At 39.5% G+C, this 27,165-nt stretch overlaps 1 protein-coding gene across 1 annotated transcript in view; it reads right to left on the bottom strand.

Moving 5' to 3' along the window:
- The window catches only part of LOC134363721 (gasdermin-C-like), a 47,747-nt gene extending 20,822 nt beyond the window's left edge, over nt 1-26,925 (bottom strand). Inside the window, exons 1-8 of the mRNA XM_063079274.1 lie at nt 26,712-26,925; nt 25,860-26,043; nt 15,099-15,264; nt 6,188-6,323; nt 3,123-3,470; nt 1,353-1,492; nt 940-1,054; nt 401-474 (exon numbers count right to left, since the gene is read on the bottom strand). Coding sequence (XP_062935344.1) covers nt 401-474; nt 940-1,054; nt 1,353-1,492; nt 3,123-3,470; nt 6,188-6,323; nt 15,099-15,264; nt 25,860-26,043; nt 26,712-26,925 — 1,377 coding nt within the window. The remainder of the gene's footprint in view (nt 1-400; nt 475-939; nt 1,055-1,352; nt 1,493-3,122; nt 3,471-6,187; nt 6,324-15,098; nt 15,265-25,859; nt 26,044-26,711) is intronic.
- Nucleotides 26,926-27,165: the final 240 nt, after the last annotated feature.

Consider the following 27,165-nt stretch of genomic DNA (forward strand, 5'->3'; position numbering starts at 1 on the left):
CAAAGACCTGCGTTCCTAAATGCCTATTGTAGACTTGCTGGGGCCCCCTGCAGGGTTACCATGGAAACTGATACTCGCCTGCCACCAGCAGGCAGACTCCCACCCAGTGGGCACTCTGCAGAGGGAGAGCACGGCCAGAGGTTTCCCAGTGGCCACACTGGGATCCTGTCTCCCCTCCCAGTGGAAACCTGTCTTTTCTCAGAATCATTCTTCGTAACCCTGCATCCCTCGCCCTCTTCCCTGGACCGCTGGCCCCTGGGGATTTCTTTTTTTAAAAAATTATTTTGTGTTTAAAAATGTTTTTAATTTTTAATTCTCAATATACATTGCTGTTGATTTTCGGGACCCTTTACCCGTTCCTCTCCCCGCCCCCTGCCCCCGGCCCCTGGGGATTTCTCACCAGCTCCTGCTGATGGAGCTGGATCTTCTTCTCAATGGAAAGGGCCAGCAGTTTTTGTTGGGTGTCACTCAGCACTGCGGGAGGGGTCGTGTGGGGGAAAGAACATGATGAAGGGTCCAGAGTTTCGTCTCCCACCATGAACAAGGAGACCCCTGAGAGGGGAACTCTGAGGCAGAGGAATAAACCCACTAGGCTTGAAGATAAAGGTCCCTGCTCTGAGACGTCCTCCTCTGCTCTTGGGATGGTCTCCAGGTTGCTAAATAACATGGCGCAGAGGATGGGATTCTGAGGCTGGGGCTGGAAGCATCCACCTCCAGTGATACACATGTCTGATGACCAAGGGCCGGTCACTCTCTGGGCTTCTGCATCACTTGGTGAAATATCACACTGAGCTCTCCTGACCCAGGAAAGAGGTGTGACGTGAGGATGAGAGAATGATATTTGAAGGGCTTTGGAGAGGTGGCATCTGACATAGGCCTTTCAGGGGCTCTGGGGACCAACCTTGTGATTCTCCCACTCTTCCCCTCAATCACTCCTACCCATCAGGGCTTCCAGGAGGTAAAGAATGACGTACTTTGCATCAGAACATAGAAACAGTTCATTTAGGATGACACCACCAGGGCCATCCAATTGACCCCAGGGGTTCAATTCCAGCTATAGGAGACAAGTATTATTGTAAATAATAATAATAATACCATTATTGTCATATAGTTTGCCTTTGTCTTTTGTGGGGTGTGGGCTCTCTATCTCCCCAGCAGATTCCAAGCAGCCTCACCCTGTGGGGCCTGCTCTCCCTGACCCTAGTCATTGTGCCTGAGGCCAGAGTCCCCAGTTCTCATTCCCCTGGCATCTCGCTATTGCCTCCTGCCCCTTGAATCTTGGCAGCCATATTTCCTAGACATTCCCCCTTTACAGCTCTGATCAGCCCTAGGTAGCCATGGGACCCCCTTACCATGTTCATCAGGTCCTGCAGAGCCCCTCTATCCCCAAGCGTGGCCAGGATCCTATGGAACATGACATTCTGAAAGTCCTTTGAGAGCTGGGCCAGTGCCTCCATTTTCTGGGAAACCTCCTGTTGCAGACGCTTGAAATCTGCACTCAAGCATCAACACCAGCCAAAAAAATGAGGACACTTCTTTGTTTAGGACATCCCTAGGATGAGAGAACTTTCTCATCCTTACGAGCCAAACTTCTCTATGCTTTTCAGTTACCAACAAAAATTGTCTCTGCCAATAGCATGCTTGAGCTCCAGGGATAGAGCTCTCATAAGAGGCTAGAAAGATGGGCAATCCAAGTATTCTTAAAGGAAGGGACAGTATGCTGGGAGCAGAGATGGAGATTCTGAAAAGATGTCTTTGCAAGGGGGAAGAAATGACCAAGTGGTCATTTCAAGGACATGTGAGAGAAATAATGTTAAATCTAGAACTGGGCTCTAGAGATGAGAGTCTTAGGTGCTCTGGTATCAGTTTCTGTTCTGTTAAATTGGGCTGTTGTGAGGATTAAATGAGTTTATGTATGTAAGGTGCTTGGCACACAGGAGCTATGCTTATTAACATACAATTGTGTCTATATTTTCAATGTCTTTGAAGAATTAACTAGCAGGTGGAGGTCGGGGACTCTCTGCTTCTCCCGGGAGGCTTCAGGTGGCCTCCAGGTGATCTGCTCAGAACCAGAGATCATTAGATTGGAAGCTCCAAAGAGGTGGGCATTTCTGTCTCTTTGGTTCACCACCATATCATACAGTGCTCAGAATGATGCCTGTTGCCCAATAAGTCCTCAGTAAGTGTTTGTCGCATGCATGCCTGAATGAATGAATCAAGAATCATCCAATGAGTAAGCAGGGCTGAGCAAAGCATAAATGTGGAAGTGCACCTCTGTCTTCCGACTTGCATGGAAACGTCTGATTTGGGCACTGAGCTTCGCAGTTTCCCGCCCAGAAGCCCAGGTTCCGCCTCAGAAACACTCACCTTGATGAAAGCTTTCCTCTGTTCTTCCTAGAAAGAGAATCTCCAGTGACCATGTTCCTTCCCCATCCCCCCAATTTGCTTCTGAGACACTTCGGAGTGTTCTGCCCTCCTGCCGCCTCCTGCCTCTTGCTTAACCTCACCCTGCACCCATCCCAGCCCATTCCCTCCCCTCCTCAGCCTTCCTGGACCCTTCCCAGTCCACAGGACCAGGACCAGGCCCTAGGGCAGTGGTGGCAACGGCAACCAGCCCTGCTTACCCGACACGTGCAGGATGGGATCCCACCCCCAGCTCCAGCAGACCCCCACTCACCTATTGGAGGGATGGGATCCATATTGTAGCCCAGGAAGAAAAAAGAAACCCCCCACCCACCCAAGAGTTAGCCTCGAACACAATGGATTTCTCCAACCTTCTGCCCCCGTTCTTCCCAGGACCCCCTCCTCTCCATCTGCCCCTGCCCTTTGCTCAGGAGGCCAGAGCCTTGGGTAATGGCAGCAAAGTCAACCAGGTAGATTTTCACTGTGCAGAGTGGCCTGGGGGAGGGTTCAGATTCCACATTTCTGGCTGGAAAACATACATTCACATATCTTTGCCTCAAATTTGCATATTTGCTGAAAAGTCCGCAAATTCGCTGAAAAGAAAAAAAAATGCTCACTCACCAAGAGTCAGTCTCCCCCGTGCCCACTTTTGCCCCTTCCACATCTTTCCCTCTACCCCTCACCTTTCTAATTCCTCCTTTCTCTTCCTTATTTCTCACCTCTTCCAACTACTTCAGTTGAGAAATTTCTCCAGAGATACAGAGCCCCAGGCAGATCCCTCCCAACAAACTCATACCCATCCCAGTGTTCAGAGGAGGAAGGCGGGTTGCCCTGTGGCCCCGTGGACTGTGGCTGGTCAAGATGGGACAGCAGCATGTGGTGGAGGAGCCTGGCTGGGGACGGTTCTGTGGCTCTGTAGGGCTCAGCCCCCGAGGGGCTCTTGTGAGCATCCAAAGGGGGATCAGGGCTCAGCGGGGCCCCAGGTTGAGGCTGAGGACCTGCCCGTCTCTGGAACTCACCTTTTGGGAAGGTTTTCTGCTTATCGACATCCAAGATGCGAAGAACGTCTGGATGGAAAAGAAGTCTGAGTAGGAGAGCCAAGGCCATTCCTGCTGGAAGTTCTACCCGTGCCCTGCACCTGGACCCTGGCACCCCTATATCAAAACCACCTGAAATGCTTGTTAAAATTGATCACTGATCTTGAATGTAATCACCGCAAAGAAAAGATCAATGTTTAGGGGATGGATATGTTGTCTTCCCTAAGGGAATCAGTGTACAATAGACGGGTGTACTGAAACAACACACTGGGCCAGAAGCCCCCGGGGTCCTGAGGCGGATACCGGCCTTCCCTCCTCCCCCTTCCCTCCTCCCCCTAGCAACATCTTAGAATGTACTTATTACTAAAATATTTTTCTTTTTTCTTCTTTTTTTTTTTTTTTTTTTGACTATAATGTATCTAGGTGTGAATCTGTTTATGTTTATCCTATTGGGAGTGTGCTGAGTTTCTTGGGTATGTAGATTAATTTTTTAAAAATCAAATATGGAAAGTTTTAAGCCCTTCTTCAGATGTATTGTTTCTTCTTCTATCTCTATTTATCAGTCACTGTCACCTACTTTCCTCTAACTCTTTTTTTTTTAATTTAAATTTTAAAATTTTTTTAAAGAAAAGAAATAACACAGTATACTCCACAAATATGTACAATTTTTTAAAAATGATCCCTGACCTCATTCTGTATCTGCTGAATCAGACTCTTTGAAGGGTTCCCCGCAACCTGCATGTGCGAGGTCTGAAACTTGCCTTACACCAAAGTTTAAGTGTTCGACAGGTGGAAAGAGCCCTTGAAGAAGACAAAAATGTTTTCTAAGTGTTGGAAAGTGTGAACTTAATGAAGGCGAATCTCACTACAGTGCCTGCGAGTCACGTCCCGACCACTGGGGGTGGGGGGAGTGGGGCTGCCCTGCTTACATAATGTAGGCCTAAGAGGGAAGGAAAGCAACCTTATCCTCTTAACAATCAAAAAGGCAAACGATATGCAGAAGAGTTCAATAATTTGTCATAGCACTTGCTGTGTAACTTCAGAGAAAAATAGAATCCCTCTGCGTGTGAATCTGTAAAAGGGGGATGAGACCTTCCCTCCCGAGGCGATGCACAGCAAGTGACTGACGCCGATCAGTCTTCACCTTCTGCAGACCAGACCACCAGGTCCCTCCTCACCTGACATTAAGCTCAAGTCTCTGCTGTCTCGGGAAGCCCGCACCCCTGTGTCCCCCTCCCGTTATCTCCTCCTCCCGCCCCCTTCTCCTTCCTCCAACAGCCGTCCACACTCTGTGTCCTCACTCCCTCTCCTGGCGTTCACACCTCAGCCACCGCAGGCTAGCCTCCAGTGACTTCACCTGGCTTCAGTCACCAAAGAACACAAACTGGAGTCTCTCTGAATACTTCAAACCTTGTTCTATGGGGTGTCCTTTCATCAGAACATTTCTGGTTTTTGTTTTGGATATTTGTGAAAATAGGGCTCCTCTCTTCCCCTGCCTGAATTAAAATCACCTCATCTTTCACCATGACCTTTAATAGCACTACCGTCTCCTAGTGCTCTCAACAGGAGTCCCTGACCCCTCCCTAAAGTCTTAATCCCATTCTCTCCCCTACCCCTCAGAAGAGAGCTGCTGGGTCACGATTGATCTTTCTCCAGAAGCCAGGGTCCACTAACTGCAAGATTGGAGAGCTCAGCCTCTGTCTATTGCCACCGATAAGAGGCAATCGACACCAGGATGCACCCTTAACCTGATATTGCAGCCAGGATACTATAGGAAACCAACTTGGAGATGTCCTTAGCACTGGGCAAAGCCTGATCTTGATACCAACCATCTGTGTGTGTGTGTGTGTGTGCGTGTGTGTGTGTGCGTGCAGGTGTGTACATGCATGTGTGTGCAGGTGTGTGTGTGCATGTGCATATGTGTGTGTGCGTGTGTGTGCGTGTGCGTGTGTGTGTGCAGCTGTGTGCGGGTGTGTGCGTGCAGGTGTGTGCGTGCATGTGTGTGCAGGTGTGTGTGTGCATGTGCATATGTGTGTGTGCGTGTGTGTGCATGTGTGTGTGTGCGGGTGTGTGTGTGGTGAGGGCGTGCCCGCATCTCCAAGGAGCTGCATCCCAGATGAACTGGGATGAGTTCTAGCAGAGACTCAGTATTTGGGAAGGCAGAGGACGCGGACTCTGAGAGCTGGTTGTGTTCCCAGCACTCACCATCACACCCAGGCATGCCACTGACACAGATGGTTCTGCCCACGTGGAGTCCAAACCCAAAGTGTGTGTTCTGGGGACTCCATTTTTGAGACTAGTGAAGGAGCGAGCAATGTGGATAAAATTCTGCATCATGTTTTTAGGATATTATGCCTGCAGTTTTGTTTGTGATTGTGCCAATATTGTGTAGGGCCTGAGGTAGGGGTTGTGGGCAACCTGTGGCTCCCCGGGTGAGCTTCTGAGAGTGGCAGAACCTTGAATAAGTAGAGATGGTTAGGATTAGGACCCGGCTTTTCCCACTGCTAAGGACACCTCCATGTTGGGTACCCCTTTTGTCCCTTTCCATGTGGGAGACCACGTCTGCTTCTGCCAGTAGCAACATTTCAGCCAGGCCATGCTTGGAGGTGGCGGAGGGTGGTGGGATGTGTGTGTGCCCTTGCCAGCTGAGAAATGTTGCTCACCCCTCTCCTTCGACAGGCAGAGCAGCAAATGTTGCCTGTTGATGGTCTTCCTCCTCCCATTTCTCTTCTCTTCCCACCCCCCACCTGCCTCTTTAAACCTCTGCTTACTCCCGCCGTTGTGCCCGATAATGAGCTGCTTCTTCTTATAGGCCATCACCGTGCCCTGTGGGACAACCAGCATCTTCTCCTCCTCCTTGAGAACCTCGCTTTGACCTTGACCCTGGGGAGAGAAATCAGATAATATTAAATGCATGTAATTTAAAAAGCCAAATAGATCTAGAAAGCTCATGAGAAAAAATAAAATAAAATAATAGTCCCCTGCTCTTGTGCTCCCTACTCCTGATTCCTGATGATTCAAAACATGAGTTACTGCTCGATTTTCCCTTGTGTGTATTAGTCTGTTTCTGTGGCTTACAACAGAATACCTGAAACTGGGTAATTTATAAAGAAACTTAATTTATTTCTTACAGTTTCAGAGGCTGAGAAGTCCAAAGTCCAGGGAACACATCTAGTGAGGGCCTTTTTCTTGGTGGGATCTCTACAGAGTCCCATGGTGATCAGGGTGTCACATGGTGAGAATGAGCTGAGCAAGAGAGCTAACCTTCCCACTTTCCCTGCTTACAAATCCACCAGAACCACACCCATTACTCCATGAATGGATCAATCTATTCATGAGGACAGAGTCCTAACCATCTAATCACCTCTTATAGGCCCCAGCTTTCAAATACCATAACAGGATTTCTTACCACTGTTACAATGGGGATCAAGTTTCTAATACATGAATTTTCGGATGACACATTCGACCCATAGCATCCTGTTTCATCCAGTGTTTATCTTCCCTTTTCTCAATTTCATGTTTATATTATAATGTTTTGATTTGTTTACAGATATATCTATTTACTTTCTCTTTCTGATGATGAGTACTTCTTTGATGATGAGGAAACATTTTCTTTCATTTTCTTTCCCACCCCTTGCCCTTCACTTCCCCTCTCCCACCCTCCTAAAATATTCACATCCCAATATCATTTAAGTTAATGTTCACTTCTTACTCTTGGAGAAAACTGCAATCTTTTCTTTATCACTTAATGTGATACCCCTGTGATTTCCCTGTCTCTTTATTCACTCTCTCCAGAGGAGACGGAAGATACATTTTTTGAGACCTTGTACATCTAAAGACATCTTTGTTTTAACTCTCACACTTGATTGATAATTCGAGTGGACATAGACTTCTAGGCTGAAATGCCTTGGAATATGACTTTATTTCCTTTTTTAGAAACACTTATGATTTTCTTTTTGAGGTAAGTGTCCTGAAATTTCACACGTATATTCTGTGGTGCAGATCTATGTTGACCCATCAAACTATGTCTTCAGTTGGCCCTTTCATTCTGGAGAAACATTCTTCAGTTCTCAGAACCTCTCTTGTATTGTTTCCTGAATAATTTTCCCCATTTCATTATTTCTCTGTTCTCTGTGGAAAATACTAACATTAATAAAATAAATGTATTTCACAGGACCTAACTTTTTTAAATTACACATAGAAATGTTAAGCTTGCAAAAGACGGGAAACTTTCCCCAGGCTAAAGTCTCTGTTGTAGATAAAGAATTGTAACACAGCAAAATTGCTGCCTCAAAAGGCAGATGTCCTTGGTACTGATTAACCTACTGATTGGTATGATGAGAAAGTTGCTTGATTGTTGTGTAAAAATACTGAGTAAATTACTATAGGAAAAGAAAGTGTTTGCAAAGAACAAGCTTTTGTTGGTGGATCGACTTAACCTTTTACAAATTGCATTATGGAATGTCACTTTGTTTATTTCACTGATGTTACTAGTTTCCATTGTTAAAACTATACTTAGCCATAACTCTGCCCATGTCCTTGTGTTCTTTGTTATGATTAAATCAACTGAATTTTCTTGTGAAACTTCCTTGTCTTTACAATAAAAGGGAGAAGCTAACTTTGAATCGGGCTGTCACATTCAGCTTTCTCCTCCTAATGGGGAAATTAACTGAAGTTCAGTCCTTTCAGGCTTCTCAGTGCATTCATAGTGCTTTGAGTAACTGAGTGATTCTTTTTTATGTCTCCATTACACAGGGGGAAGTGTCACAGTTCTCTCTTCTGAAACTTCTATTATTTAAAAATTGGATCTCCTGCATTTTTTAATTAACGTTCTTCTGTCTTTTGCTTACTTTTTTTGGAAATTTATTTGATTTTGTTTTCTGACTTTTATTATTTTGTAAAAAAATTAAATTTCTGCTACCGTGTTTTTAATTTCTAAGAGATAGGAATGCTCTTTTTTATAGAGCATTATTCTTTCATAGAAACAAAATATTATCTCCTTAAGGGGTGGATATTTCCTCCCTTCCAGGGTTGTCTTTGTTTCCTCTGATTTCCTCTTTTCAGCGTGTTTTCATTTTGTGTTTTTGGCTTAGCCCAAATGCCTGAGGTTTTTTTTGTTTGCTTGTTTTGTTTTGTTTTTCCTGTGTGTCCTTATTGACAACTGAGACTTGTAAGCTGACAAGAGTACATAGGCAGGATTTGCTGAGTGTGGGGTTCACCTTTGAGCAATCAGGCAGGGATTAAGCTATTTCTTTGGGGTCTCCAGTTGTTGGGATTTTTTAGCTACTTCTTTGGGACTGGTTAATTTTCCTAGGGAATAATACTTCAATCTCCTGAGTGGGGCATGTGTTGGGAAGTGAAGAGAGTGAAGACACAATGCCTAGAGCTGAATGAGGAAAGAGGCTCAGTTTTCCCACTCAGAATGAGGACTTTCCTTTATTTCTCCTTTTCCAATGTGGTTCTTTACCCCCACCTCTCACTGTAACTAGTCTCCCTAAATCCAGAGGCCACATTGCCTAAGTTCTCCAGAGTTTTCTGCCAGGGTAGGCGAGGGTAGTTGCCTGACTGTGCAGTGGTGGGAAAGAGATCTGGCTTACAAAGATTTCCAACCAATATTCTTACTTTAAGCCCTGCCTGCCCCCCGTTGTCAGAGGTAGCTGGGGCCTCCAATTCCTGAACTTTTTAAGGGCTCTTGTCGCTAGACTTCCCTGCTGCAAGTGGGGGCCCACAATTGCTGCTTTCCGGGGTCTGTTACCATTTGTCTACTTTTTAGAAGAGTTTTCTGAATTTTAACATCTCTTGTCACCTGTAATTTTTCTCTTGTTGGTATGTCTACTCTTTTGCTGTCTTTATGGATTTGTACCTTGTTCAACAGGTACTTGGCAATAAGTTCTTTGAGGGTAGATGTAAGTCTCCCCATCTTGCTGTATAAGTGAGGTGGATTTTATTTATTTTTTTTTTTTTATTTATTTTTTTTTTTGTTTTGTTTTTTTGTCTTTTTCGTGACCGGCACTCAGCCAGTGAGTGCACCGGCCATTCCTATATAGGATCCGAACCCGCGGCGGGAGCGTTGCCGCGCTCCCAGCGCCGCACTCTCCCGAGTGCGCCATGGGCTTGGCCCCGTGAGGTGGATTTTAGTTATAAAATTCTTTAAAAATTATTTTCATTTTATAGACTGTTTTAAATGCAAAATATTATAACTTATAATAAGTTTCTGTCTTCTCTTTCATATTGTAAAAATTTTTTTGTGTGGCCAAATAATGGTACATTATGCTATACACTAACGATTTTTCTATTGGTGGTCATTTAAATTCCCCCGAAATTCCTTAGTGCCATAAATAATGCCATAATGAATATCTATGCCTAAATATCTGTCCACATTTTGGATTATTTCCTAATACATGTGTGGAATTACTGACTATGAGGATATGAACATTTCTTATGATTTGAAACATACTGTCATTTGCTTTCCAAAAATATTGTAATGGTTAACACTCCTACCAATATTATATAAGTGCTGGTTTTACTGTATTGTTGGCAGCACTGAAAATTATTTGTATTTTTTTTATAAAAGGGCTAGCCAGTTAGCTTGATTGGTTAGAGTGCAGCCTTATAATGTCAAGGTCCCAGGTTTGAGTCCCTGTACCAGCCAGCCACCAAAATTTAAAAATAAATAAATAAACTATTTTAAAATTTCCAAAATTACATAAAAATGAGATCTCAATATTATTTCCTATGATTGCTACTGAGCTTGAACATTTTTAAATGGCCACGTGATTATGCATTTCTTTGGTGATTACCAATTTTTCTCTTTAACTCTTTACTTAGTTAAGTTTTGTAGATTTTTAAAGTTACATTTACATTTATTTCTAGCAGTAATATTGACTGCCATTTTATAGCATATAGCTTCACTTTTTTCTTTTAAAAATTTTTTATGAATTTTTGAAGTGCTCACATTGTTATTTCATGGAGTAACTCAACTGATCTTTTTCTATTTCTTTCATTGCTTGTTTCACAACTTTTAAATTTTTATATATGTGTGTTTCATTTTAAGAACAAAAGCAGGCTGGCCAGTTACTCAGCTAGAGTTAGAGCATGGTGCTGATAAAACCAAGACCCAGGGTTCAATCCCTGTACTGGGCTGCAAAATTTTTTTTTAAAAAGCATAAAATTTAAATTTACTTCTTCTGAAAATTCATTTGTAAATTAGGCCAATATGAGGATTGAACTTTATTTTTCCTCTAAAATCTCCATGCGGTTTTTCAATTTGGTGAATAATCCTTCTCTTTTCCATTATTTTGGATTGCTTCCTCTATACACCATTTTGAATATAAATTGGGATCTGCTAATTAAGCTATCTACTGTCTCCAATTAATTTCTGGTTTTGTCCTTGTACCAGTCCTATGATATTTAAAATAGCTTTATATTATGCTTTATTATCTGATAGATGGTCCCCCCAACAAACTCATGAAAAAAAAATGTTCAAAAACATTTTTAGGTATTTTTACCTGCTTTTTATTCCAGATGAACCTTAGTGTATTTAATCAAGATCCCACCAAAAAAACTAGAACAGGAAAATTAAATTGGTATATTGAGAGAAATTGTTTAAACCTATATTTTTTTCTATATATTACTGGCATCTTTACAACATCCAGTTTTCCTTTGAGGAATATGGTTTGCTTCTCTCTTTATTCAGGTTTTTCTTTTTAGATTTTTTTTTTTTTTTTTTTGGCAGCTGACCAGTACCAGGACCCAAACCCTTGACCTTGGTGTTATAACACTGCACTATAACCAATTGAGAGAACCAATTTCCTACATTTTTCATCAATTTTTTCCACATAGATCCACTTATTTCCAGAAGAAGTTATATACAAGTATAGATACACAATCTGGGACTGGTTTGTGAAGATTTTTTTTCATTGTGTCTTATAATTGGTTTTTATTGGAACATCTCATATCCTTGGTCAGCGTTTCTAGAAAATATGTTAACTAATAATGATGTTAAAATTCGTGATTGTTTTCTTTTATTCTAATGGAAATGTTTCCAGGGTTTTATATTAGCAAATGATGCTGGATGTTGGTTGAGAGAGTGTACCTTGTTTCCATAATCATCTTTAAAATGCTCCTGAATACAGAAACCCATCCTTATCTAGAAAGATTTATATTACAGGATTTTAAAGTTACAGATAAATTCAAGAATGGGTGTTAAATTAGTCAAATGCCTTTCAGCATTCATTATGATAAACACATTGTCTTTATTGAATGACCTAATGATGTGATATAATACAAGGATACTTCAAAAAGTTCATGGAAAAGCAGCATTAAAAGACAATATGAATCTTTCCATGAACTTTTTGATGTACACTCATGCGTTAATATGGTTTCTAAAATATTTTTATTGTTATGAGAATAAGGCCTACTTAGTTTTGGTAGATTTTTTTCATGTGCTATAAATTTAAAGCCATTTGGATTTTACATGGACGTTTTGAAGGTTTTGTTATATTTTTACTTTTCTCATTGTGGTAAAAAAAACATTAAATTTATCATCTAAACCATTTTTAAGTGTGCACTTCTGTAGTGTTAAGTATATTCACATTGCTCTTCAACAGACTCTAAAACTTTAAAAACAGAAATTCTATACCTACTTAAAACTAATTTTCCCTTCACCCTCCCATGAGGCCTTGGAAACCACGTTACTACTTCTGTTCTTATGAATTTGAAACAATTTACATATTTCATATTAGTGGAATTATACAATATTTGTTCTGTTGTGACTGGTGTATTTCACTTTAATGACGTCTAGGCTTATCATGTCATAGCATATGACAGGACTTCCCTCTTTCCTTTTTAAAGGATATGTAACATTCCATTTCATATGTATGTATATATATATATATATACACACACACACACACACACATTTTACTTATCCAATTCATCTGTCAATGGATATTTGACTTCTATTTCTTGACTATTATGAAAAAACATAGGTGTGCAAAAATCTCCTCAAGATCCTGCTTTGAATTCTTCTGTATATATACCCAGAAGTGAGATTGCTGAATCATATTGTAATTCTATTTTTATTTTTTAAAGAACTTCCATGTTTTTTTAATGGCTGTACTATTTCACATTCTCACCAATAGTATACAGGGATACAATTTCTCCACATCCTAACCAACACTTATTAGTTTTTGTTCTTTTGATAGTAGCCATCCTAATGGATGTGACGTAATATCTCATTGTGGTTTTTATTTGTGTTTCTTTTATAGTGATGTTGAGCACTTTTTTATATGCTTATTGGACATATGTATATCTTCTTTGGAGAAGTGTTATTCAAGGCCTTTGCCTATTTTTTATTTGGTTATTTGTGAGGTTTTTTGTTGTTGAGTTGTAGAATTTCCTTATATATTCTGGATATTAACCCCTTATCAAATATGATTTGCAAATATTTTCACACATTCCATAGGTTTTCTTTTCACTGTGTTGGTTGTTTCCTTCATGTGCAGAAGTTTTTAAGTTTGACGTCCTCCCATTTGTCTATTTTTGCCTTTGTTTGTCTGTGCTTATGATGTCATATTCAAGAAATTGTTGTCAAGTGCAATGTCATGAAGCTCTTCCTCTATGTTTGGTCCAGAAGTTTGATCGCTTTACTTCATACATTTAGGTCTTCAATCCATTTTGAATTAATATTTGAATATGGTATAAGATAAGAGACAAACTTTATTCTTTTGCATGTAGATATCCAGTTTTCTTAACATTCATTTAAGAGACTGTCCTTTTTCCATTTTGTACTCTTGGTATCCTTGTCAAAGATTCTTTGATCATATATACAAGGGTTTATTTCTGGGCATTCTATCCCATTCCATTGTTCTATATGTCTGTCTTTATGACAATATCACACCATCTTGATTACTGTTTCTTTGTAGTATGTTTTGAAATCAGGAAATACAAGGCCTCCAACTTTGTTCTTTTACAAAATTGTTTCGGCTATTTAGAGTCCTTTGAGATTCCTCATGAATTTTAGGATGATTGTTTTCTATTTCTGAAAAAAAAAATTGCCATTGAAGTTCTGGTGGAAGTTGCATTTAATATGTAGATCACTTTGAGTAGCATGGACATTTTAATAACGTTAAGTCTTACAATCCAAAAGCATGAGGTGTCTTTCCATTTATTCATGTCTTTGATTTCTTCTAGCAATGTTTTGTAGTTCTCAACGTACATGTTTTCACCTACTTGGTTAAGTTTATTCCTAAGTACTTTATCCTTTTTGAAGCTATAGTAAATGGGCCTATTTCCTTAATTTCCTTTTCTGATTGGTTATTATTAGTGTATAGAAACACAACTGATTTTTGTGTGTTGATTTATCATTCTTTCATTTCCACTTGAAGGAACAATTCTTTCATCATCTGTTGTAGAGCAGGATTAGCTGTGACAAACTATCTGTTTTTGCTCATCATAGAATGTCTTAATTTTCCTTTGTTTTTGAAGGACAGCTTTGCCAGGTAGAGTACTCGTAGTTGGCAGTTCTTTTCTTTCAGCACTTTGAATGTGTGATCCCACCCTCTTCTAGCGTGCAAGGTTTCTGCTGAGAAATTTTGCTGACAACCTAATAGGAGCTACCTTGAATGTGATGAGTCACCTTTCTCTTGCTGCTTTTAAGACTCTGGCTTTGTCTTTGACTTTCAACAGTTTGGTTATAATGTCTCAGTGTAGGCCTCCAAATTAATATTTTGTTTTTGGGGTTTTTTTTTTTTGTCTTTTTCATGACCGGCACTCAGCCAGTGAGTGCACCGGCCATTCTCATATAGGATCCAAACCCATGGCGGGAGCGTCGCTGCGCTCCCAGTGCCACACTCTCCCAAGTGCGCCACGGGCTCGGCCCCCAAATTAATGTTTTAATTGGCTCAAGTTTCTTTGTTTGCCAGACTTGGAATCAAATAGCCACAGTGGAGCCTGGGCCTTCTTCAGAACTAATTCACTGACCTTGGGAAAGTTAGTGCATATCTCAGTTTTTTTTCCTTTAGTTTCTAACACTCTGAAATAAGGACAAATTGCACAGAAAATACAATGTGTATAAAAGCACATTAAGACACACACAAACCTTATATGTCCCTGGCCCATATTTATCTCAATGAATATTCAATAAGTGAATTTGTTTATATCACTTAAAAATATTATTCTTGGTTATTGTGAGTGACTTATGTAAATTTCCTATGCTTAAATATATTTAAATCTCACTCCTTAAATCATTTCTTATCAGGTTATCATATAATATAAAGTACTTTAACAGCTGAGGTTGGTGACAGTGGGTCCTCATTTCTTCCAGCCATAAAACTGGACTGTATATAGTGCAGCAGCCACACATTTAGATCCCAAAGAATCTGTCATTTTCCCAAAGCAAAATACAATACCAAATAATTAAATATATTTCTGATTTTTTCAATACTGAATAATCCCACATATTAAAATACTATTGATATTAGTATATATTCTCATGTCAGAAGTCAAAATACTGTGGCATGTAAGAAGAAGGAAATAATGACCCCACTGCTCTTGGCCCCAGGGATTAGGGTCCAGAGCTTTCTCACAAGGGAAGCTTGACTGCCAGGGCTGGCTGTGTTTTTTGTATTCTAGTCCCACTTCAGAACAATTTTGTACCTTGCCAGGAGTAATCCACAGGGAAAATTTTCCTAAAACATTCTTACTACTGCTATCACGCAGCACAGTACTATTGATCAATTCAACGACCTCTGTCACCATATATAGGTTGTCCTCTCTGTTCCAGCAGTCCTGCAGAAATGACGGCTCTGGATCCAACAGTTTCCTGGGGATATAAGCAAGAAGAAGAAGGGTCAGAGTGGAAAAGAGATGCTGTTTTGGGTAATTCTGCATTATTCTTCTTATCAAGATCTGGAAAGGGTGCAGTACCTTTGGACTTTGACAGGTAAGTTCTCAATAAGTAGGGAAATATTGGATCATGAGGCTAATGTACTTAGGGCAACAGAATTTCTTCTCCAATATGCATGATGGAAAAGAGCCCATTTTCTAGTGGTGGTGTGGGTGTAAGAGTATGTATGCCATATTATTCCGAGAATCTGCATTTTACTAAATTATGTTTGTCCTGTTAAGGGGTAATTTGTAGATTTCCAGCACTAGAGTCTCTCAGAAAAGAGGCTAGAAGAAGGCCCAGATGGTTGAGAACAGTCCTTACAAGGTCCTATTGTCAAAGCTGGGTGTCCACATGGAACATGTCCAGAAGCATAATTTGGGTGGGATGTGAGCAGACAGATAAGGTAGGGAGGATTCTGGATGATTTCATGACTAACACAGGTGGGCCTTTATGGACTTACTCTCCCTGGTGCAGGGATAGGTAAGGCTGACTTGAAAACATAGGTTCTGGAGAAATATGAGAGGTTTGGAGTACTGAAGACAGATTTGATCTCCATTTCAGTTCTGATGCTCAACCTTGATTCTTCTCAAGGCCCCAATGCAGCTGGTGTCCTAGATAAGTCACATGAATCCTGAGATATTCTTAAATTGCTTTTCAGCAGAGGAGTTCACTATGCATCCAATACTAGGTTTTCACGTTGCCATTGGATTAAAATGCAATCTCCTTACCAGGTCTTCAGGTGCCGTGTCATCCAACATCTGCATATCTCCCAAGCTTCACGTTGTCACCTTAGTCCTGGTTGTCTAAGTTTCTGCCTTACTGATCTCCCTCCTTACCCTGCAAACACTAAGCTCTATCTTACCCCAAGGGCTTTAAACCCCTCACCTGGATCCTTTTCATCCTGCTTTGCTTGCTCCTTTTCATTCTTCAGGTCTCAGCTCAACTGTTAGATTAGGAGACCTAAACAGACTCTTTTCCCTCCACCCACTCTCTTTTACCTTATCTTATTTATTACCTTCAGAGCACCCCTCACAACATTAGTAGGTGAAAAATACTTTACATACTCCACATCCCATTTATTAAAAGTATATCACTACCTTTTCTGTTTCTCATTTAAAGATTTTTACCTCAAACCTACTTACTTTTCTTGGTGCTGGCAAATAAAATTTACCGATGAAATCACAGCCTTCTAAAGACTGAACGATACCTCTATGAGGAAAATGTTTTTATTTCTGTGACCTACAGAAATCCTGATGCTCTTTTGCATCATATATAGTCTTTGCAAATGTTAGTTCTAATAAGGATGTTGCAAGAAAGCCGGCATACACAAATTGTGTGATGCACAACGCAACTTTTAGTTTTTACGTGCTCTATGATTTTAACTAGTTGCGTACTGAATAATTGTGTGCTTTGGTAGAAATATTATTTAAATTGACATCTCTGTTTCTAAAAACCATAAAGACTTATGAGGATTTTTGTTAAGCCCTTAATGGATCATTGGTTATGCATCTTTCCCCACATGCACAGAGGTAAATTAAATCCCAGGAGAGAGGTGATGTCAGCAAGATGGCAAAATAGGAGGTCCCTGGCTTTGAGCCCCACACCGCAAGTCCACTAGCAACTATTCATAGGCAAAAATGTTCTTGTGAAATTCCCAGAACCCAGGGATAGGACTGAAGCATCCCCTTTGGACCACAAAAATACAAGCCACATTGGAAGGGTAAGAGGAACAGTTTCACTTTGAAAGCATCATCCCTGCCCCAGGCCATCACAGCATGGACAGTGTTTCCCCAGGATCATAGTTTCTCCAGTGAGGGAAAGAGAGCCTGAAGTGTATATCTACCTTCAACAGCATTCCAAGGTGCATCACAGGAGATCCGTTTCTGTCTCACCTCACAGAGAATACTGAAAAAATGAGAAGGCCTAGACTACCCAGGGTCAGATAAAAGCAAAGAAGGGGGAAGGGCTTACAGAAACCAGTGTATGGAGTTTGGCAGTTGTTTTAGTCCATTTTGTGTTGCAATAACAAAAATACCTGAGACTACGTGATTTATAAAGAACAGAGGTATATTTGGCTTACGATTCTGGGACAGCTGCATCTGGCAAAGGCCTCAGGCTGCTTCTACTCATGGTGGAAAGCAGTAGGCAGCTGGTGGGTACAAGCAGATCACATGGCAATAGGAAGCAAGAGAGAGAGAGAGGAGGTGCCAGGGTCTTTTAAACAACCATCTCTCACGGGAACTGACAGAGCAAGAACTCACTCACTAACCCCTTCCCCCAGGGAGAGCATTAATCCATTCATGAGGGATCCACCCCCATGATTCAAACAGCTTCCAGCACTGCCACACTGGGGATCAGATTTCCACATGAGTTTTGGCAGGGACAACATATCCAAACTCTATCAGCAGTAACACCACGTTCCTACTGGTAGTGGCATTCAATGAGAAAGACCAGCCAGTGGATTGCCCACCTGAAGAGCCAAGCCAGTGAATCTGTCTGGCTGGGAAGTATGGTAGACAGTTCAGCCTGGCTTGAGTCATTGCCAGCCATCCAGTGAACAGTCCAGCCTAGCTGTAGAGCCCAGCCTAAGGTTCTGGCCAGGCAAGGATGACAGCAAGAAGCTCCATCTAACCACAGAGTACAGCCTCTGGCCTGGCCCAACCAGGAAGCCCAAGCAGTGATCCCTCCCAGGCTCAGAGCCTAGCCCTAGTCCCGACCTAGGCAAAGTCAAGCTAGCAACTCTGCCTTAGTGTGGAACATAGGCTCTGGCCCCAGCTGATGAAGGAGCCTGATTAATAACCCAATCCAGCCTTGGAGCCCAGCCTGAAACTCCACCCAAATTCAGGATCCAGCCTATGGACCCAACTGGTCTGGAGCCGATAGCAAACCCTAATGAGCATGGAGCAAAGTCAGTATCCCTGCCCAGGCTGGGATCCCAGCCAGTGACTTGGCCCAACCACAGGGTGCAGCCAGTGGTCCTACCCAGCTGCAAAGCACAGCCTGAGGCTTCCTGCAGTGCAAGAACCTGGTCTGTGGTTGAACACTGAGCTCAGCCAGCAGCAAACCCAGCCAGGAAGCACTTCATGTGGTCCCACCCAATCGGGGAAATTGCAGAGCTCAGCCTGTGACCCCACCCAATTACAGAGTCAAAACAGTGGCACCACTCCTCCGGGGAATACAGCCTGCCATCACAACTGACCACAGGCAATTGCAGAGCCCAGCAAATGGTCCTCCCTGACCACAAAGCCAAGCCAAAAACCCTTTCCTACCAGGGAGCACAGACAGTGGCTCTCCCTGCATTCAGAGTCTAGCAAACAGCTCTGCCTAACAATGGAACCCAGAAAGTGGTTCTACCTAACCAGGAGCACAATCAGCAGTTTCACATAACCTCAGAGCATTGCAGTGGTCCCACCAACTAGAGACTATAACAGCAAGCCCTGCCTACCCATGGAGCCTACAAGTTGGCCTGTCTAGAACCCCGGGATGGGCTGACTGGCAAAGATCTACCCTTACCAAAGTAAACCTGTAAAGTCTAGATGAGGTAGCCACTGCCTCAAATGTGCCGACAACAATGCAAGTATACAAGGATAATGAAGTATACAGAAAACATGATACTATTGAGGGAAACTAATAAACTCCAATAATTGACCCTAAAGTAATGGAGATCTATAAACTGACTGACAAAGAATTCAGAGTAATCCCCTTTAAAAGGTGCAGTGAACTATAAGAAAACACATATAGACAACGAAACAAAATTAGGAAAACTAAAAGTATAAGTTCAGTGAAGAAATAGAAACCATAAAACAAACAGAAATCCTAGAGAAAAAAAATACAATGGCTGAACTGAAAAATTCAAGAGAGTTTCAACAGCAGACTTGACCAAGCAGAAGAAACAATTAGTGGGCTCAAAAATAGTTCATTTGAAATTATCCAGTTAAAGAAGCAAAAAGAAAAAAGAAATGAAAAGGAGTGAAGAAAGCCTATGGGACTTATGAGACATCAGCAAACAAAACAATATACAATATTTTCCAGTAGAAAAAGAGAGTGAGAAAGGGACAAAAAGTCTATTTAAAGAAACAATGGCTGAAAACATCCCAAATTTGGAAAGAGAAATGGACACCAAGATTCATTAGGCCCCAAATACCCAATATATTTTGAACTTAAAAAGGTCTACACCAGTACACATTATAATAAATTATCAAAATACAAATAAAAAGATAAAATATTGAAAATAACAAGAGAAAAGCTACTCATCAAATACAAGGAAGCAACCATGAGTCTGTCAGTGGATTCCTTGGGAGAAACATGGCAGGCCTGGATTTTTTAAATGACATATTCAAAATATTGAAAGAAAAAACTGACAACCAAGAGTACTATACCAAGCAAAGCTGTCCTTCAGAAATGATGGTGAGATAAAGACTTTCTGAAACACACAAAAGCTTTGGAAGCTTATTGTAATAGATTGGCTTATGTCCTCCCAAAACTCACTGAAGCTTGAAATGTGTCCCCCAAGTTTTATGTATTAGAAACTTGGCCCCCACTGTGACTTAAGAAAGTGGGAAATCCTACCATAGTAATTGAAAGGTATAGCCTTGAAGAGGTTATTAGATTGTAGGAGCATGCCATAGTGAATGGATTGAAAAATGGTGGTCAGCGGTGTGGTTCTGAGGGCTTTAAAAGAAGAGAGAGGAGAGTCTGTCTCTCTCTCCTTGCTCTGCCATTTTTACAATGTGAAACCCTGCTGTTACTGAAGTCATCACCAAAGAAAGCCTTCACCAGCTGTGTTCCCTGGACTTTGGACCTAAGAGCCTCTGAAATTGTAAGCAATAAATTTTGCTTTCTTATAAATTACCTAGTTCCAGGAATTTTTTTATAAGCAACAGAAATGGACTAATATACTGATCATCACTATACCTTTCTTAGAAGAAATGCAAAAAGTTCTTTGAGGTGAAATGAAAGGATGTTAATTAAAACATGAATATATAAAACTCACCAGTACAGGTAAATATATAGTCAAATCAAAATTCTCTAATATTGTCATCATGGTTCATAAATGGCTGTCACCTCTGGTATGAAAGTTTAAAAATACACATGTTAAAAATAACTCTAACTACAATAATTCATATTGGATATACAGTATATAAAACATGTCAACTGTAACATCAATAAGGTAAAATAAAATGGGAGAAGTAAAAGTATACAGCTTTCTGTGCAATTGAAGTTAAATTATGATCAGAATAAAACAGCATGTTGTAACAATAAGATGCTTTATGTAAATCTCATGGTAACTACAGAAGAAAACCCATAGTGGGCACACAAAAGATTAAGAGAGAAATCAAGCATACTGCCTCAAAAACTCACCAAATCATAGAGGAAGACAGCAAGAGAGAAAGAAAGGAAGAAAAGAACTACAAACCAGTACTAAAACCATTTACAAAATAGCCTTAGTAAGTCCTTACTTATCAATAATTAAAATAAATGTAAATGGATTAAATTTTCCAAATTAAAGACATACAGTGGAAGAATGAATAACAAAACAAGATGCAATGATTTGCTGCCTAAGTGACACTCTCTTTAGCTTTAAGGAAACACATGGGCTGAAAGTGGAGGGATATAAAGGGACAGTCTAATGCAAATGATAACCCAAAAGAGAGCAGAGGTGGCCATACATATATCAGATAAAATAGACATTAAGTCAAAAACTGTCACAAGACAAGAGAAGGTCATTGCATAAAAATGAAGGAGTCAATCATTAAGAAGACAAAACAATTATAAATATTTATGCACCAAACATCCAAGCACTGGATATAATAATATATAAAAATATATAAAGCAAATACTAATATAATTAAAAGGAGAAATAAACAGCAATACAATAATAGTAGGGAACTTTAATATCACTCAACAATGGCTAGATCAGCCATAAAGAAAATTAATAAGAAGACACTGAACAACACTATAGCCTAAATGGACCTAATAGACATATACAGAACATTTCATCGAACAGAAGCAGAACACAAATTCTTCTCAACTGCACATGAAACATTCTCCCAGATAAATCATGTTATGCCAGAAAACAAGTATTAACAAATTTAAGATGATTGAAATCATATTAAGTATATTTCAAACCATAGTGATGTGAAACTAAAAAATAATAGGAAGAATTTCAGAAATTCACAAATACATGGAAATTAAACAACACATTCCTTAACAACAAGCGGGTCAAAGAAGAAATCAAAAAGGAAGTCAAAAGTTCTTTGAGCTAAAATGAAAGGATGTTAATTAACAACATAAAAAACATGAATAAACTCACCAGTAAAGGTAAATATCTTGAGACAAACAAAAATGGAAACACGACATACCAAAACATATGAGATAGAGCAAGAACAGTTCTAAGACAAAAGTTTATAGCTATAATTGCCTACATTAAGAAAACAGAATGAATTCAAATCAACAACCTAAATGTACACTACAAAAAAAGGACAAATTAAGCCCAAAGAAACAAAAAGGAAGTAAATAATGAAGATTAGAGCATAAATAAATGAAACAGAAAAACAACAGAAAAGATCGATAAAACTAAGAGATGGTTTTTTGAAAAGATAAACAAAATTGACAGACTCTTAGCTGGACAAACCAAGAAAGAAATAGACAACTCAAATAAAGAAAACTATAATTGGAAAAGGAAACATTACAAATGATGCTATAGAAGTAAAACAGATCACAAGATACTATTATGAACAACTATATACCAGCAAACTGGATAACCTAAGAGAAAATGGACAAATTCCTAGAAACATACAACCTATCAACTCCAAATCATGGAGAAACAGAAAATAGGAACATACCACTAACAAGTAAGGAGATTGAATCAGTAATCACAAACCACCGGACAAAAAAAGCCAGAGACCAGATTCCTTCACTGTTGAATTTTACCCAACATTTAAAGAATATTAATGGTAATTCTGCTCAAACACTTTCAATAGTTATAGAAGAGAGAACAATTCAATTCATTGCCCAAAACCATTATTGCCATGATACCAAAGCCAGATAAGGACACTACAGGAAAAGGAAATTACAGGCCAATATATCTAATGAACATAGATGAAAAATCCTCAACAAAATACTAGCAAACTGAATTCAGCAGCACATTAGAAGGATAAGACACCATGATTAAGTGGGATCTGTCCTCAAGATACAAGAATTGTTCAACATAAGCAAATCATAAATGTGATATATCACATTAACAGGACAAAGGACTAAAACCATATGATCATCTCAATAGATGTAGAAAAAGCATTTGACAAGAGTCAACACTTTTTTTAATAAAAACCTTCAACAAATTAAGTATACAAGTAATGTAACCTGACATAATAAAGAGCATGTATGGTCATTATAAAGCCCAACACTAACATCATAATCAATGGCAAAAAGCTGAAAGCTTTTTCTCCAAGGTCACGAACAAGACAAGGATGCCCACTCCTAGCCACAGCAATAAGGCAAGAAAAAAAAGTTACCCAAGTAGGAAAGGAAGGAATACAATTTTCTCTGTTTGCAGATGACATGATCTTGAACAGAAAACCCTAAAGACTCCAAAAAACCTGGTAGAACTAACAAACAAATTTAGTAAAGTTGCATGGTACAAAATCAACATACAAAAATATATTGTATTTCTATACACTAACAATGAACTATCTAAAGAAGAAATAATTCCATTTACAATAGCATCGAAAATAATAAAATACTTTGGAATAAATTTAATCAAGGAAATGAAAGATTTGTACATTGAAAACTATGTGAAATTAATAAAAGAAATTGAAGACAAAATAAATAGAAAAATTACCTGTGTTTATGGATTGAAAATATTGATATTATTAAAATGTCATAGTACCCAAAGCAATCTATAGATTCAATACAATTCCTATCAAAATTCCAATGGCATTCTTTACAGAAATAGAAAAAATAATCCTAAAATATATATGATACCAAGAAAGACCCTGAAGAGCCAAGGCAGTCTCAAGAAAGAAGAGTAAAGCTGGAGACATCACACTTCCTCATTTCAAACTATATTACAAAGTTATAGTAGTCAAAACATTCTAGTACTGGCATACAAATAGACAGAACAATGGAATCAAATAGAGAGTCCAGAAATAAAGCCATACATATAAAGTCAACTACTATTTGAATATAGAATGGAAAAAAAGGATAATCTCTTCCAAAAAATGGTGGTGGGAAAACTAGATATTCATGTGCAAAATTGTACCCTTATCTTACACCATACACAAAAATTAAAACAAAATGAATTAAAGACTAAAATGTAAGATCTGAAATCTTAAAGCTCCTAGAAAAAAACACAGGGGAAAATGTCTTGATGTTGGTCTTAGAAACAATTTTTTGGATACGACACCAAAAACACAGGAACAAAAGCAAAAATAAGTGGGACTACATCAAACTAAAAAGCTTTTGCATATCAAAGAAAACAATCAACAAAGTGAAAAGGCAACATACAGACTGGGAGAAAGTATTTACAAACCATATATCTGATAAAGGGTTAATATCCAAAATACATAGGGAACTCATACAATTCAATAGCAAAATTAATAAGTAAATAATCTGATTAAAAATGGGCAAAAGACCTGAATAGACATTTCCCCACAGAAGACATATGAATGGGCAACGGCACAAGAAAATTGGTTCAACATCACTCATCAGGGAAATGAAATCAAAACCACCCTGCACCTGTTAAGAAGGCGATTATAAAAAAGAGAACAGATAAGTGTTGCCTGGGAGGTGGATTAAAAGGAACCTTTGTACGTTGTTGGTGGGAATATAATTGCTATAGCCATTATGGAAAACAGTATGCTGGTTTCTCAAACAATTAAAAATAAAGCCATCAAATGATATAGCAATCCCACTTCTGGATATACATACAATGGAAACAAAATTAGTAGCTCAAAGAGATCTATGCATTTCCATGTTCATTGCAGCATTATTCACAATAACCAAGACATGGAAACAACCTACATGCCAGTTGACAGATGAATGGGGAAAAAAATTGTGGTATAGATATGCAATAGAATATTATTCAGCCATAAAAAAAGGAATGAAATCCTGTCATTTGCAGCAACATGGATGGACTTAGAAGACATTATGTTAAGTGAAGTAAGCAAAGAACAGAAAGGCAAATACCACTTGATCTTAATCATATGTGGAATCTTTTTTATAAAGGTGGAATTATAGAGACAGAGAATAGAACAGTGGTTACCAGAGACTGGGGAGAGAAGGGGGAAGAGAAAATAGGGAGAGGTTGGACAATGGATGCAAAATTATAATTAGATAGAAGGAATAAGTTCTGATGTTCTATTGCACAGTAGGGTGACTATGGGTAACAGTTAAGTTTTGTATATTACATGATAGGTAGAGGAGAGGCTTTTGTTTTTGCCACAAAGAAATGACAAATGCATGAGGTGATGAATATATTAACTACCATGGCCTGATCATTGTACAATATATACATGTATCAAACTTCAGATTGTACCCCATAAGTGTGTACAATTACAATGTGTCAATTAAAACAAATAAATAAATTTGTTTTAAGTTTTGCAAAAGTGAAAAATAAACAAATAAAAGAGAATCCTGCCATTTGTGACAACACGGATAAAACTTGAGAGCTAAGTAAAATAAGTCAGACAGAGAAAGACAAATACTGTATAATCTCATATATCCGGAATCTAAAAAAGTCAAACTCAGAAACAGAGAGCAAAATAATAGTTTCAAGGGGCTGGGACTGCGGCAAATGGTGACATGTTAGTCAAAGGTACAAAGATTCCATTACAGATAAATAAGTTCTAGGGATCTAATGTATAGTATGGTGACTATAGTTAACAAAGGTGTATTGTGTACTTGAAGTTTGCTAACAAAATAGATATTAAATGTTCTCATCAAAAAGAAAATGTTACTAGATGAAGTTATAGATGTGTTAACAGACTTGACTGTGGTCATCTTTTCACAATACGTATGTATATAAAAACATTACATTCTATACATTGAACTTACATAATTTTATTTTTCAGTTACACCTAAATAGATCTGAGGGGAAAAAAATAATAAAAATATAAATCCCAAGATACTGCCATATACATTATTTAAACAAAGAGTTTTAGCATCTTTGTCTCATTTAAATTAATAGTGTTAATTTATTTTTTATTGCTTATTCACTTCCTGCCCATTCCCTGTCTGCACTAAACATAAGCTGCTTTAGGACAGGCATTTTTATCTGTCTTGTTGTTATTCTATCCCCAGCACATAATGGCACAGTAATAGGTAATTACTGCTCTGGTAAGTATTTATTAGGTGACTAATAAATATCACTTGAATGAAGAATGAAATAAATGCCCAAGAAGAGTAGCAAAATCTGGGATGTCATCATCTTTTATTTCGATCCCAGCAACACAGCCTGCTAGATGTCTCTTTGCCTACAATGAGAGAACCCCTGATGACCCGTCCATCTCCTTCCTCTCCCCTGGCCTCACCTCTGTTGAAGGTCTTCTAGGGTTTGGGGTGGGATTCTAACAGTCTGAATCTCAAGAAAAGATTCACAGAACTGACTAGCCACCCTAGATGCACTCAGTTCCACACCAGCTTTCACATCCACACCAGCCTTCTGCTTCTGGACCATAGTGACACCAAAGGAAAATGGTCCTGTCACAACAGTGTCTGTGGAGAGAAAATGTGACCATAGGCTTAGCCAATAATTCACTCAGGAACAGATGGTGTTGGAAATGGAAAAAAGAAGGCCAATTTATCCCAACCATCCCACTCATTTAAATCTCTCAGTCAAGAAGGTAACTAATCAATTAATGTTTGAAAAGTAAAATTACTACAAAGGGCAAATGTTTGAATCCACCCAGGCATTGCATGACAGAAGTAAAATCATAACCCTGAGAAATGGGAGCATCTCTTGAACAGTATCCACGAGACCTCCAGGATCGTCTTTCCAGGCACAGTGTGTCCTCTGCAGCAGGCACAGCATCCAGCCCTAGGAAGCATCTCACTGGCAGATAGACCTAGGTTTGGATCCTAGTTCTACCAGTTCCCAGATCTGTAACTGTGATTGAATTATTATGAACTTCAATTTACTATTATGTCAAATGGGAATATCTCCACCTCGAGAGACTGATGTAAGCACAATGTGACCTAGTAAATTTGGGGGTTCAGATACTTAGTAGATTCTCAAATAATGTTAGTTCCTGCCCCTTGCCTAAAAGCAAGGTGGATCCTGAGATCTACCTTCCAGGTGCCCCAGGGATTCTTGGATGCTGTGCCACGGGTATCTGAGCACCTTGTTTTTCCCTCCCTCTTCCTTAGACCCTGGCTGACCATACCTGGGACTGAAGAACTTGACTCCAGGATGTCCATGAGGGAGAATTCAGCTGGAATGTCAGGTTGTTCCCAAAACAATGAGAGCGATTTCTTCCTGCGTAATATATTAAACTCACGGAATTTGGTGGCACTCAGCAGGGATTTGACAGGACTCATGTCCTTGTCTCCAAGCTCTTTGGCTATCTTCTTAGTAATACACTCAAACATGGAGGGCATGTTGCTAGAAGCAGATGAGAGAGGAGGAGCACAAAGTTCAGTTGGGAGGAGAAGAAAGTGGTGAAACTTACACTAAGCCCTGATATTTTTCCTAAAGGAAAGGACAGATATATGAGGTTATCAAGTCTTAATATGGAATAACTTAGATAACTTACATCATAACTCTCTCAGTTTTGTTGTTCTAAAAACAGTGTGGGCTTCTATGGGAAGCACTGCTGTGAAATTCATTGCTCCTTACGG

Source organism: Cynocephalus volans, chromosome 15 (assembly GCF_027409185.1).
Source record: "Cynocephalus volans isolate mCynVol1 chromosome 15, mCynVol1.pri, whole genome shotgun sequence".
NCBI lineage: Eukaryota > Metazoa > Chordata > Mammalia > Dermoptera > Cynocephalidae > Cynocephalus > Cynocephalus volans.